Source organism: Sebastes umbrosus, chromosome 2 (genome assembly GCF_015220745.1).
Source record: "Sebastes umbrosus isolate fSebUmb1 chromosome 2, fSebUmb1.pri, whole genome shotgun sequence".
Taxonomy (NCBI): domain Eukaryota; kingdom Metazoa; phylum Chordata; class Actinopteri; order Perciformes; family Sebastidae; genus Sebastes; species Sebastes umbrosus.
The window spans coordinates 3,564,394-3,578,380 of NC_051270.1; the positions used below are offsets into that span (position 1 = coordinate 3,564,394).

Below are 13,987 nucleotides of genomic sequence, written 5' to 3' on the forward strand. Positions count from 1 at the left end.
AGGGCTCTCTTATATCAACGTCCGGAGGGCATGAGGTTGTAGTAGGGGTATGATTCTCACTTCGGGTGCAAGAAGTCCCGGGTTCAAATCCCGGACGAGCCCCCCATTTATGTTATGCCCCTGTCTAGGGGGGTCGGAGCTAACAGTATTGAAGGTGTGTGTAGTGTCTTTAGCTATTTGTGAGGCCTTCTCTACATTTGTTTCTTATGGATGATGCTGAGTGGCTCCTGTTTCTGCCTGATGATCTTGCTGCTGATCCTCCAACAACCCTGTTGAGGAGGTTCAGGTTGATAGCACTCATCCCTCCAAACCATGTTGTTATATTGAAAGCCAGTATGAATTCAACGAAGGCTCTGCAGAATTCCTGAAGGACTGACTGACTTATACTATAATCACGCTTCCAGTATGACCTTGGGGAGCACTAGTTTGAAATAAATAAATCTTATCTCAAGGCCTCTTTGAATGAAGGTCACTCAGAGCAAACTCTGTTTTTTGCAGTTTTGGGATTATGTCTGTTGTATGCTTTACTTTCCTTATCTGGATCCAATTCTCAGCTGCTTCTTTAAGTTTATTTAAGTGCCAGTACCTCAAACTGAACTACGTTTTAAGTACAATGCATTCTTACTTTCCATTCCAATCTGTACACGGCAGATAACATGACTATGATGACTTGCTTCAGTTCACTGAGTCTCTTCCCCTTCCACCCTAACTCCAGCTGCTTCATGTAATGAAATCCTAAAGCTGCTGACTGGCAGATGCACCAGAGGTAATGTGTGACAGTGAGCTTGTTACAGCAACCGAACACGGGTGAGCAGAGAGAGCAGAGGTTCCCTGGAGGTGAGTCTTTCTGTAGGGCTCTCTTGAGACGGGTGAGAAATTAAAGGAAAACCCTGCATGAATGGGTCACATGACATCAGAGAGAATAAAAACCTCATTAACGATTATTAACATTCATGCATGTCTTGCACGTTGTAGCAATCCCTTGACTAGCTTGAAGCGACGCTGCTATATGAGCTCTATTTTTTCTTCCTTTGCAGTGGAAAGACTTTTTGACAGGAGGTTTGAGATAAAGGTAAAAGGTGGAGGTAAAGGTGAACTCGCAATGCGACCTCCTACAGATGTGTTCTGGCTGATCTGATCGTTTTCCCTTTGCAATGCATTCTGCATGCCTTCATCTTCACGAACATTTTAAAATGTGTCGACTTGAGCAAAAAATGCTTGTTTACAGAAGGGATTTATGAATCTGCTTCACAAAGACAAAGGAAAAGGAGAACGACTGGAACAAAATAACAGAGACTGTTTCTGGTGAGTTCAGTCAGAGGCTGAGCTGAACACAAACACACACAGTCACACTCCTACACACACAGTTGGTGCATCGCTACTATAGCTAGCTTACAACTAAGGTCTGTGCCATATAGTCCATGGTCTGTTGGTCTAAACCAGGGGTCGGCAACCTGTACTATCAAAAGAGCCATTTTAGGCAAAAGAAAAAAGAAAAGAAAATCTGTCTGGAGCTGCAAAACATTTGATCATTGTGATGAAGGTAACACAGTTTATAGTCTAAGTATATAGTATATAAGTCTAATGCAGTGAGGGCCAAAGAGACAATGTACTACGCAGTATTAAGGCCACATTGAGGGAAAAACATCTGAGATTTACAGAATAAAGTCATATTATTACGAGAATAAAGTCGTAACTTTACAAGAAAAAATTCGTAATATTACGAGAATAAAGTCATAACTTTACGAGAAAAAAAGAAAATAACTTGTGAAATTATTACTTTATAATATTGACTTTATTCTCATAATATTCCAACTTTTTTTATCATAAACTTGTGACTTTATTCTCGTAATATTATGACTTTATTCTTGAAATCTCAGATTTTTTTTTTTTTCCTCAATGTGGCCCTAATACTCCGTCGTACCGTCGTACCATAGACCTACAACAATGATAAATAAAAACGAAAATGTAAACAAAAAACAGTTATTCATTTCCATTTTTAAAAATCCAGAGGGAGCCACTGGAGAGGAGCTAAAGAGCTGCAGGTTGCTGACCCCTGGTCTAAAGTCACGACACTGTACAGTTGGTACTAGGGGTGGAACAGTGTGTTAATTTGTCCCAAACAGTTTGGTACAGGACGTTCGGTTCGGTATGCGAAATTTCGGAAAAGTTGTCAAGAAAAGTTACACATAAATCATGTTTCTCTGGTAAGGGCATCCTCTAAAATTCAAGTTACAAACTCTTCAGAGCCACCCTTCAAACCTTCAGGGGGACGTGTGTGATTGTTATACTCTTTGATACTAGATTTAATTTAGCTGGAATATCCCTTTAATGCATGCAGGGGTATTAACCCTGGGTTTTGTAGCATGCAGGGTAACCACCAGAGCTGAGCTTCACATGCTCATCAAATTAATGTGGCTTACATAAGATTTACCGGGCTGCATGTGATGGAGATTTGCCGTAGGTGTGTGTGCAAAGTGTTTGAGGTGTGTGTGAGCTCTGAGAACTGATGGATCCCAGGGAGGCTATCAGAGCTGACCAGGCCCGGAGCAGCAGGCAATAATCACATGCTTATCATCAGCAGCAAAGAGAGAGGAAACAGAGCAGGACAGATTCACACAGCCCTGGATAAGCTGTGTGTGAGTGTAGGGCGATGTGCCTGAAAAGTGTTTGATTAGCATGAATAAAGAGTGCATATATGCTGAATCTACTGGCATTATATAGAATCTTTCAGACATGCAAATGTACTATTCAAAATGTCTGTATCTTGCCTGAATTAGCACCCTAGTCACTTTCATGAAGTCACAATGAGAATCTCACCAGAATGGTGCGCGGTGAATTCAGCAAACTGTATCCATTGTATTCAGCGAGCCACACGTCGCTGCTGCGGTATGAACCCAAAATAAACAGATGTGCTGAGATTTAATTGCAATAAACAGATCAAAAGGATCCGAAATAACTACATAATGATGTTGATTTCTAAAAAGTGTGAATACATGCTTGGTCAGGTCTGTCCGCAAGACGACAAGCAAACAACTTTTAAAATGCTTGTTTTTTAAATGGAGTTTGGATCGATCAGTGCCAGGCTATGCAGCTGCTCCATCAACACTCAAGATAAAGTCTAGGCATAAATACGGCAGCGACGTTGTTGTTTCTACCATAGACAGTCATAATACATTTATACACAGAGTTTGGTCCGGTCTCTGTACAGATAATGATGTACTATCGTAGCTCTGGGTGACCACAGACACATACAAGATTATTTTCCTCCATTTCTGATTCAATAACACCACAACGTCAGTGACGACAGGAGGAGAATCTCAACACTGATAGGCTTTAGAGACACATTGTACCTGACTCACTCAAGCTGAAATATTTCAGATATTTCGTATACGCACTTCAGCAAATAATGTGAAACCGAACCAGACTAAATAGAACTAAAATAGAACCAAAACTATAAATTTCACTCTGATTCGGACGATGGTTTGTTGTGAAAACGCCCTACTGTATGTCTATGTAGACAGTGGAGCAATGCCATTCTGACTGGTACAGTATATGCACAGACGGGGCGGTGTCATGAAACAATAAAGTGTAAAACTTTAAAATATATACAAATTTCCACTTTTAGGTAGAGAGAGCACAACATTAGGACTTAAGGGGATGTGGCCCTTCTGGTTCTTAGGGTTCTCTTATATCGACGTCCCGGACGAGCCCCCAATTTATGGGCAATGCATGTTGTCTATGTGTGTAAATGTGTGTGAACTCACGTGGGGTCCTCTGTAGCAGTGTGCTGTTCCTCCAGCTCGTGGGCTTGTTTTAACCAGGGCGTCTTGGCCTCCACTGGCAGGGACTCTGACAGAAGAGAGACAGAAAATGAGTTACACCTCCAATCATCCCAGTCTAACACCAGCGATCAGGGCGTGAACTCATCAAGCACATCAGAGGATCCTAACTGGACCAAAAAGTTGTATAACCTGGGGACGTCATCCTGTCTACTGCAGGACTGAGAGCTGTCCCAGCAGGAAGTGAGTAGGCGTGGACCTACTGCATGGCTCTAACACTTTACATCAACATATAATAAAGGATTATCTCACCTAAAAATGACCTGACCTTTCAAAATACCTACGGTCAACATGTTTCCTTGTGGGTCTTTCACACAGAATGTGGCGACGGCCGCTCTGAAACCCATTATTTCCAACGGCTGGCATGGCGCAACAACGGCTTTTCGCCGCGCCAAGAAAATCACAGCAAGCACAGCACAACTCCTCACACTTCTCTCGAAAAACTTAGCAGCATGTGTTGCTGAACTTGTATTATGTTATAGGTACACTTTATGTGCATGTTCCATGAGTATTTGATCTTTCTCAGACTTGACAAATTGGTCCTATTTGCTATAAGTTGATAGTGATGAGGAAAGCAAAGAGACAGGACTGCTGTCCTCTGCATATGGCCGACACATTCATGAATTTGTGATGTAACTATTTGTCTCTTTCTTTTTCTTTTACAAATCTCACAAGAGAGATTTATAAATCTGGGGACAGAACACTTTGTGCCATTAGGACGAACACAGACATCATGCATCTTAAACTGTCATGGTTACCAGTAGAGAAAAGACTCGCCTTAGGCACGGGCACATTCTTCAGTAACAGCATTTATTCTACTAAACCTGAGTTTTTATAATTACCAAATGCAGCGACATTTATCCTGCCATCAATCACTGCCCTCTTTACAGACGTCAATCCTGCAGCAAATCCTCATCCAAATACCATTTAAGAATAGATCGCTTAAGCAGCTGATCGATAGTCCAGTGTTGGGCATGTATAATGTTTTGTTCTTTTTCCCTGATAATGGACCATGAGGCTAAATAATTATAGATGATGAAAATCAATATGTATGAATGATGGGAAAAATTTAATGACCGTTTTTTTAACGTAAGGCAGTTAAAAGTGAGGCTATTTCATTGATGCATTCCACCCCTTTACGCTCACACTGTGATTGTGTCTTAAATGAGCACTATTTTTATTGATGTTTATGATGCTATTCTATACTATTACCCTTTTTTTTCTTCTTTTTTTTTACTTTCTGCATCGCTATTTCATACTATTTTATTATTTTATGCTCATTTTATGTCTATTTTTACTGCTGTGAAGCACTTTGGGCTGCAACAAAAAAAATAAATACCATTTCCCAAAACCCAATCACCCTTCAGACCAAAGGCCAGCTAATATCTTTATGTACAGTCCATCATTTTGTATTCTCTTTAAGTGGAACTCGGCGTAAAGGTCTGTGTCCGTGTCTCGGAGAGAGGTATCTGAGTTTAGTCGTCTAATACAGAGGTCTATTATTACGGGCGAAAGCTCTTAAGTGGCATTTAGAGACGTACCGTACACATGCGTGCGTGCAAAACTCTGAGCTTCTCTGGGAGAGAATGACGAGCTTTTAAAGAATCCAACAGTTTAATGAGCGGCGATGCTCGTTTACGGTGGACGGATCATAAATTAAGGCCTCGTGATGGAAGCTGATGCAAATGAAGCCTGCTGTTTTTATGGTGGAGGTGGTGACTGGTGGGCATGAGGACAGCACGCACACACACACATACGCACACACACCACAGCTAATGCGCTAAGCATGACTGAAAAAGAGCCCTGAGTCACAACTACAGTGCGTTCAGCCTACTATATATCATACACTATAAGAGTAAGAAACACATTTTTATATTATATTTGTGCTGTATTAACATGTCTGTTACGTAGCTTCTATTTTAAATTGACCTTTGGATCAGTATGTTGCTTATACATGCAATGTTTTAGTACTGCATGGTCTGTAGTTTTGTACCCAAATGTTCAGTATATAATATGTGTATGCAATGTTGCTATGCATTTTTTCAGAGTGCAGATAATATAAGGTATCTAATGGGATGTAAAAGTCATATATCACATACATGTACAACTAGAAAAGTGCAGTCAGTAGAGTGCAGATCATCACCAGGTGTGTCTCCCTCTCCTCCCAAACTAAGAAGAGATGAATCTCACGCAGCTGTCCCTCCCGGCTCCCTAACAGTCAAGATGGTGGTGAAGATAACAAAAACGGGGATTTATTCATCTCGTATCGTGCCTAACTTTAGTGGATTCTATCATATCGGATATGGAATGAATCTGCAGATGTTCCGGATCAAAATGAGACCAAACTATGGATGTCAGTTTTCTGAGCCACGAAGTGTCAAAATGTGACCTGCAACAGACGGTAAAGCTTGTTTTTAGCCTGCCCACAGCTGATTGCCAGATATTGCAGTTGTTGATCACTTGCAACCCCTACTTGTCGGTTAAAGCCTGTCTGTTATGTTCTTAGCTTCCTTATAATACACACACAGAGACTCTCCGTCAGTTCTTAGTGTCCTACCTCGGGCTTTGTGGCAGGCGATCGGGACCAGACAGTCCTCCTTAACGTGAGGTTTGAGCGACGCTTCGCAGCCTCCGATGTGCTGCCCACGATGGTCGATGCACAGAACCACCCGGTACCGTAGGCCACGGCCACACGTCACCGTGCACTGCAGCGAGACGGCAGCACACATAAACATTATCTCACATGTTATACACTTCACAAGTGGCATCAATCAATTCAAGCGATTAACAGTTATTTTCATTATCGATTCCCAATATTTTTTGGCTCTACTTGTGATCCTACCAGTTTATATGTCTACCGGTTGTGACCAGTTCAGTCACATTCAGTCCATTTGAATAGTGTAGAAGTAAAATGATTCAGACATTTTTAAGAAATGGGAAAAAGGCTGTAAAAATAATAAAAATAATAGTAAAAAATAATAATAAAATTCTGCTTTCTTCCTGTGTTAATCATCTTGTGACCCCTCAGATTGATCTTATTCCCACTTTGGAAGTCCGGAAAACTAATTTAATAAAAAACAAGGTGAGTTTTATACCTCTGAATGAAGCCGTCTGGTTGCTCAATGAGTTTCTGGCTGGTGTTAACACTGACCTGAGACCACTCCATGGCCACCCACTGGGGGCAGGCAAAGGTGTTGCAGATCTGTCGGGTGGTAGGTCGGGGGGAGTGGGTGCACTTCCACTCATCCACCTGGGAGAACTGTCCGTGGGTGTCCTCCTCCACGCACAGCACGCTGCGGTCCTGCCAGCCGCCGCCTTCACCGCAGGACACCGAGCACTGGGTCCAGGGGCCCTGCTCCCAGCTGCACACACAACACAGGACAGGACAGGACAGGACAGGACAGGAGCCGAGCTCAATTAATGCTTCCTCATGTCATTTAAAGATGCATCGAACATTGTTTGATCTTCATAAAATGTTCAGACCTAAATTTAAAATACAAAAATGTTTTTTTCCATGAAGCAAAACACCACATCAAACCTCATCAAAGAATCAGTCCTCTGAACTGGGTGCTCCTACAAAATACACTAATACAGCAAAAGGGTCGCAGGTTCAAATCCGGCTTGCGGCCCTTCTGTGTGGAGTTTGCATGTTCTCCCAGTGTTAGCCATGGATGAATAAAGAGAACTGGATACAGCGTTGGAGGCGGGACCCTGTTCATTCCTAGGAAAGTTGCTCAGTGGCGCATGAAGCCAAAATGGCTCGACTTCCGATTGGAAAAGTACCCGGATCTTCCGCATCCATTGGGCCCATGGAGCAGGCACAGGAGCGTTTCCTTTAACTCCGCCTCCCAGCCCTCGCTTCAGCCTCGGTCTGGGTCTCATTCACTTGAACGGAGGAAGGGAAATAACTCTGGATTCAGCTATTAGTGCATTTTACAACTTTTAGGACCTAAGTATTTAAATAAGGACTATTCAAGTGTTCATACTGGGAAGTTGATTCACCTAAAAAAAAGATAATCCGCTGAGATACAGGCGTCTCTTTCCCAATGTAAGTCTATGGGAAAAAGTCCTTTTGGGCCCAATGGCATCACGTCACAGACACAGAAGTTGTAGTACCGCCGTTTGGCCACTACGGAAATTGGCGTCAACGAGCGGCGCTCTTCCTGGGGGGCTTGGTCCCTGGCCACAAAAAGTTTGGGAACCTCTGCCCCATGACATCACAAGTTTGAGACTTACTTCTCTGGTTTCTGGCTTTGAGAGAGAGTATTCTCCGAGGTTTTAATTTAGGTGGTGTTCCCCTTTAAATTAAAATGAGGCCATTTCCCCAATTGTTAAGCTCCAAAAAAACAAACCACTGATTTATTAGTTTTTACTGTGGACATAAATAATTACAGGTACAAAGCAATACTGTAATATTTACAGTTATATTATTAAATGACAGTCGACGCAATAAAAATGCATCCAGTGTGCAGCACATAGCAGTGATAATATAATTCACTGTAACATTTCAACAGTTGTTGGACTTCAGCAGAGATTAAAGTCAAGAGGGTCCTCTGGGGGAAAAAGCCTCACACCCACAGTACGGGTATACTCACATCAATGAACTCTCTCTCGGCACCGATTCCACACACACATTTCTGCACTGAACATATGCCGGTGTGCAGCAGCGTGCTGCGGCGCTACACAGCCTAGCAAGTCTAAAGGAAACGGGGAAACTTATTATGGTTCTCTCCCTGTGACGGAGTGTGAGGCAGGCAGTCGCACCCGATGGGAACTCACAGAGCTCAAAACACCACATGGATGGAGCGCACAGCCAACTAACTTTTGGGAGGAATTCAAAAAGAAAAAATAAATCATATGCAAAACTGGAGCAGTCTCTCCCCGATGGATAGATGGAAGTCAGACTGAGGAGAGGAGAAGTGTTGATTGATGGGTAATGCTTTACTTTGGGAGACAGCTGCTGTGGAAGAGCACTAACTGAGAGTAACTGCTTTTAAGACACAATGAAATGAAGATGATTTCTTTTCACCATTTGCTCGTTGAGTTGGGGATTTAATTTATTTCTTTGGGGTGGGGGGGGGGGCTTAGGGGAAGGGACGGTAGACTTTTTTTGAGGAGCAGGGAAGGCCTGACTATATTTTATTTTCTATTATGGCCTTCCCTGTGATTTGTGGTTAAAAACACATTTCCATAGTTTATAAACATGCTCATCAGGACTTTTTTTATTTTTCCCATTACAATTAACTCACTAAGGCAGGCAAGGAATTTGATCTGCAACTTTTGAGATCTATGCACTAAATGTAAGATTGTGTATTGGCAAGAATTTGGCATATGTATCATGATACAGAGGTTACGATTCAATATATTGCGATATTTTAATCTAATTTTAGGAAAACAGTCAGAGTATAAAGAACATGCTATCACATGCATAAAATCTGAGTTAAAAAAGTTAACTTTTTTATGCAATCAGAACGGTGGAATTTGCATTTATCACAGTCCCTGTAACATCCAACATCACAGCACTACTTTGAGAGGACACATCTCTTTACAAATGAAATAAAGTATTGACTGAGTTAATCTTTGCATATAAACTGGTGGCTGTTGTGAAAATTGTCACTGCATTCAAATATTGAGATTTAAATTGGGATATACTATTTTTTTTATCTTCAAGCTTTTTTTAGTTAAGTTGGGAACAGTGTGGTTTTTAAAAAAATAAAAATGTGTATAATTTAAGAAAAAAATTTAACATTTAAAGTGACCACAGCAAATAAATTAATAAATAAAACATAAATTATTTTCTAGTAGGAATATAAAACTGCAAGGCTTAATGTCACGTCACTTTTTCATGTAGATAAATTCCTCCAAGCAACTTTTGTGGAGGATTTACAGCATTTCTCCCCAGGACTTCAACGTGTTCAGGTGACTCTCCATAACTCTTATTCACTGTAACTTCTCCTACTTCAGGGTGCTTCAGTGGATGTATTCCAACCAGTAATCATATCACAGAATTATGAGCACTCGCTGCCCACTCACATCCTGTGTTAGATCTCAGCCAACACCCCGGCCAAACTGGAAATATGTCAAACAATAGACGAAAGACAGCAGTAAAGTAACTTTTTTAGACTGAAGGATTGTAATGGTGACTCACCGAGGCAGAGGTTGGAAGTGATCATACGGCATCACCTCTTTGAATCCATCACTGGAGGATAGAAAATATCAGAAAACACTGTATGAGACTGTGATATCCATCCAGGTATTAGTCCTAGTCATGAGGTTATTAGAAACTTGGGAAAGCTAAATGTAAGTCCACACAGAGTGCTTATTAATAGCAGTTTGCTCTTCAAGGTTATAATAAAGTGGTACACTGCACTGCTGATTTAGCATTTCTGCTCTTAAGCTTTCGTGATTAAATCCTCCATCGATCCAGCCCTTCATAAAAGAAGCATTGAGATGAGCTGAGAAGATAATCAGCGAGAGAGGAGATGTGACTTTAACTTTCCATAACCGTCACCAATCTGTGTGATAGAACATTTGTCAATTTGATCATAAATGTAGTTATGTAGCAGCTAGTGATGATCTCTACCTCTCTAAGCAGGGGTCCATGTTGCACTCCTTGAGTTTCGGTGTGGGTTTGGTGTTTTCAGGGTAGCTGTTGCAATGATGCTCAGGCTGGGTCTGGTTGGATCGGATGTCTGTGCACTCTGCAGAGTTCAGCTGATAGCCTGGGGGAGGAGAGCGGACACAGATGAAGCTGGATACACAAAAGCTGAGGATCAATAAAAACTCAAACAATGTCAAACCATTACTCAAACACGAAGACTGATGGTCACCTCACCTCCTCCACAGGTGACCGAGCAGGGGAAGAAGTCCGTCTCTCTCCACTGGTACCTGATTGGCTGGTAGAAGAGAAACTGGACCACTGTGTCCTTGGCGCCCCCGTACTTCATCTGCACAACATACAGGGTGAACGAACAGTAGAGAGGAACAGCGTCATGTTAAGCAGTGTAGTGTAGGGTAGAGGAGATTAGAGGACAGAACGGGGGAGGAAAGTAGAGCAAAGGGGCCTGCTATACTGGAAAGAAGCCATTATTATAAGTGAGTGCAATAGAGGCTGTGACAATCACGACTTATCACATTCACTACTTTCACCTTCTATAATCACTTGGCTATCCTCGTCATGACACACTGACAGTGACACTGGGACACATCTACCTGTAGGCTATTCTAATTAACAATGTGGAGCTACAGATGATATTTTGGCCGGCCTTGTTTAAAAAAAGATGACGAACAGGTGAAAGACTGGCTTCGAAAGGACGGTCCTGAGGGAGCAGAAGCTTTAAGTGATTCACAACTTTTTGCCGACATGCCTGTTGATGTGCAGAAGGAACTGTGTAGAATAATTAATCAAAACAACACGTTTAATGTGCACATTAAAGCACAGGGGGGTTTTGTGGTTATTGTACAACAGTCTGATGCTGGTTGCACAAAATGTAACCAGCAGATCTGTCGTGCCCGTGCGTAATGGTGGCTTGACAGCAGCTCGTGTGCACACATTAACTAAAACATGGGAACAAATTATAACTTATACGCACAAATTACTAAACTGTGGCCTCAATATATCTATTTTCCTCTCTATGGCCACTGCCGGGCTTCGTAAGACAGATGTAAAGTTAAACAAAGTAGTGGCAGTGATTTTGCGTTAAGCGTTGAAAATGTGTCTGAACAACAGAAGTGATCTGAGAATCAAATTAAGGTCAGAGTGAGACATCCTCCTGAAATCTCTGGCTAGTATTTTGACACAAACTGAAATCTTTCTAATCTTTCACTAAGTTGTTCAGTAAGTGAAAGAATTACACCTCTTTAATTCAAAGGGAAAGGAGCCGCCTTAGATAAGAAAATGAGCGCTTTCCAACAGCCCCTTCTTTTCTTTTGATGATGTAATTGACGTGTAAGTCATTCAGTGAAACTTTGAAGCTTTGGCCTAGCTGACCAAACTACTGAAAACTACTGACCTTTCACACACAGAATGTGATATGTTATATCTATCACCAGTTCACCCGTTCTCATTCCCAGTGCGTCAAAAACGGACACTTTATCGCGGCCGTTGGCGTTAGATACCGACGCACGATACGAAGGCACCCTTTTAAGCCCAACTATGTTGTATATTCCTAAACCTAACTAAAGTGGTTTTGTTGCCTAAACCTAAGCACATGTTTTTGTTTAATTCACAACATTAAGCACGTGTTTACTGCGACCGAAAAGTGACACCAAGCGGTCTGACAAAGCGTTAATATGTGCGGAATTGGGCTACTTTTGAAGTGTTGCCGCGGGTTGAATTTTGTGTCCGCTGGATGGAAAGACCTATTTTGCGCGCAAATTACATGAATAATATCCCCCCCAAAAAACGAATCCTATCAAACTGACTTTAGATCATCCCATAGCCTACACACAGCCTATTTTATTTTATTTATGATAATACTATATCTAATTAAAAGGGCCATTTTGGGACCTAGGTTAAAGGACTGTTTAGGGAAAACTGATTTTAATGCTGGCACACTAAACATTTATGGTGTTACTCTAATACATTTGGCAGTGACAGCAATGTTGTTGGACTTTAAAAGCAGTGTTTGGCAGGTTAATATTTTGAGTTCTGGTGTTGGGCTGTTTTTTTGGGCTGTTTTTATTGGCTGTTGGGCTGGTTTGGTCACACAGACCTGGCAACCCTGCTGTCCGAGCTACCATGGAGCCGACACTTTCACTAAAAAACTTGTATTGACAAACTTTTGGGAACTTGTGTTTTGGACTGAAGGTGACTGATGTACTATCAAAGGACGCCAGTAAAACGTCCGCCTACAAAGTGCCATACGAAAGAGAAACAAATTATTTCTATTCTATTGTCCTAATTATAATGTCTCTGCCGAAATGGCCTGAGCTGAACAATAAAAAATGAATGGTTCAGGACGAATCCATGTACCATTACACCCCTACAAGGGATCCCTTTGAAAATGGCCATGCCAGTTTTTCCGTGGTTGGTACCAATGGATTCTTTAGGTTTTCTAGTATCATATGATGCCAGTATCTTCACTCTAGCTTTAAAACTGAGCTGGCTATAACCTCTGAAAGACAGAATAGCAGTCGGATCAGCCGGTGGCTTAAGATTTAATTAAAAATCGATACAGCGTTTTGGAGAATCAATACAGTATCATAAAAAAAAATCCAACCCAACAGTACAGCACCAAAACTTTCATCTGCAACATCTTACCCTTCTCCTCCCCCTACATCTCTCCTCTCCTCTCCTCTATCTTCTCCTCTATCCTATCCTACCCCCCCCACGCATGGCGTAACCAGAAACTGCTGTTACAACATCTACTCGCAGTGAGTACCATCCCGCGGTGGCAGCTGTGACATCATTTTCATCGGTTAAGCGTGTGAACAGACTGTAACAGCTGTATTTGAATTGAGATCCAGAGGGGAAAAGTCTTATTCAAATGTTTCTCTTATATCCACTTGAGATTTGTGAAGTGCGGAGCTGCAGAAGGCTGAGTGGATATCGGGAGTCAAAAGCTCTGGTTCCAACATAAACTGGACTAATCCTTTTCATTTGCATCAGATAAAAGTGTAAGTGATGGAGGATTTGGATCACACTCTTAACACATCTATTAAATCAAATCTGTCGTATCAACACGGATACTGACAGTATATAACATATAGGCCACTTTTGGTTTAATAGCTTAACTTGTCTGATGGGAATAAGATGCAGTAACCGCTCTGTCATCTAAATCCTGCATGTAACATGATGACATTGGTTCCATGTTAAAGGATATAGCTGATTTTAATCTTTATATTTGTTATCATCAACAAATCCTATGAAAAGTCTGTCATGCAGCCCCAAGACAGAGACACAAAACGGTCACAAATACATATTTTAAAAGAATTATTCAACATTTTTAGGGAGCACTTCTTATTCAGGCGGTTAGTAAGATCTCTTTACAGGCCCACTGGTACCAAACCTGGCAACCTCACTGTGACCACAAGCTTCCGAGAAGCTGCACACAGTCACTGCACCGAGACAGAGTTCCAGTAGAAAGCTTTACGGATATTTCCCCAGACTCTGAACTACTTCTTTAGAAATGGTTCAGTAATTC

The 13,987-nt window shown here is 41.7% G+C and overlaps 1 protein-coding gene across 1 annotated transcript in view; it reads right to left on the reverse strand.

The window, feature by feature from the left end:
- Nucleotides 1-3,763: 3,763 nt before the first annotated feature.
- Nucleotides 3,764-13,987, reverse strand: part of LOC119474736 (ADAMTS-like protein 3) — a 135,743-nt gene continuing 125,519 nt past the window's right edge. The window contains exons 10-15 of the mRNA XM_037746935.1: nt 10,678-10,789; nt 10,426-10,564; nt 9,991-10,041; nt 6,994-7,204; nt 6,400-6,547; nt 3,764-3,852 (exon numbers count right to left, since the gene is read on the reverse strand). Coding sequence (XP_037602863.1) covers nt 3,764-3,852; nt 6,400-6,547; nt 6,994-7,204; nt 9,991-10,041; nt 10,426-10,564; nt 10,678-10,789 — 750 coding nt within the window. The remainder of the gene's footprint in view (nt 3,853-6,399; nt 6,548-6,993; nt 7,205-9,990; nt 10,042-10,425; nt 10,565-10,677; nt 10,790-13,987) is intronic.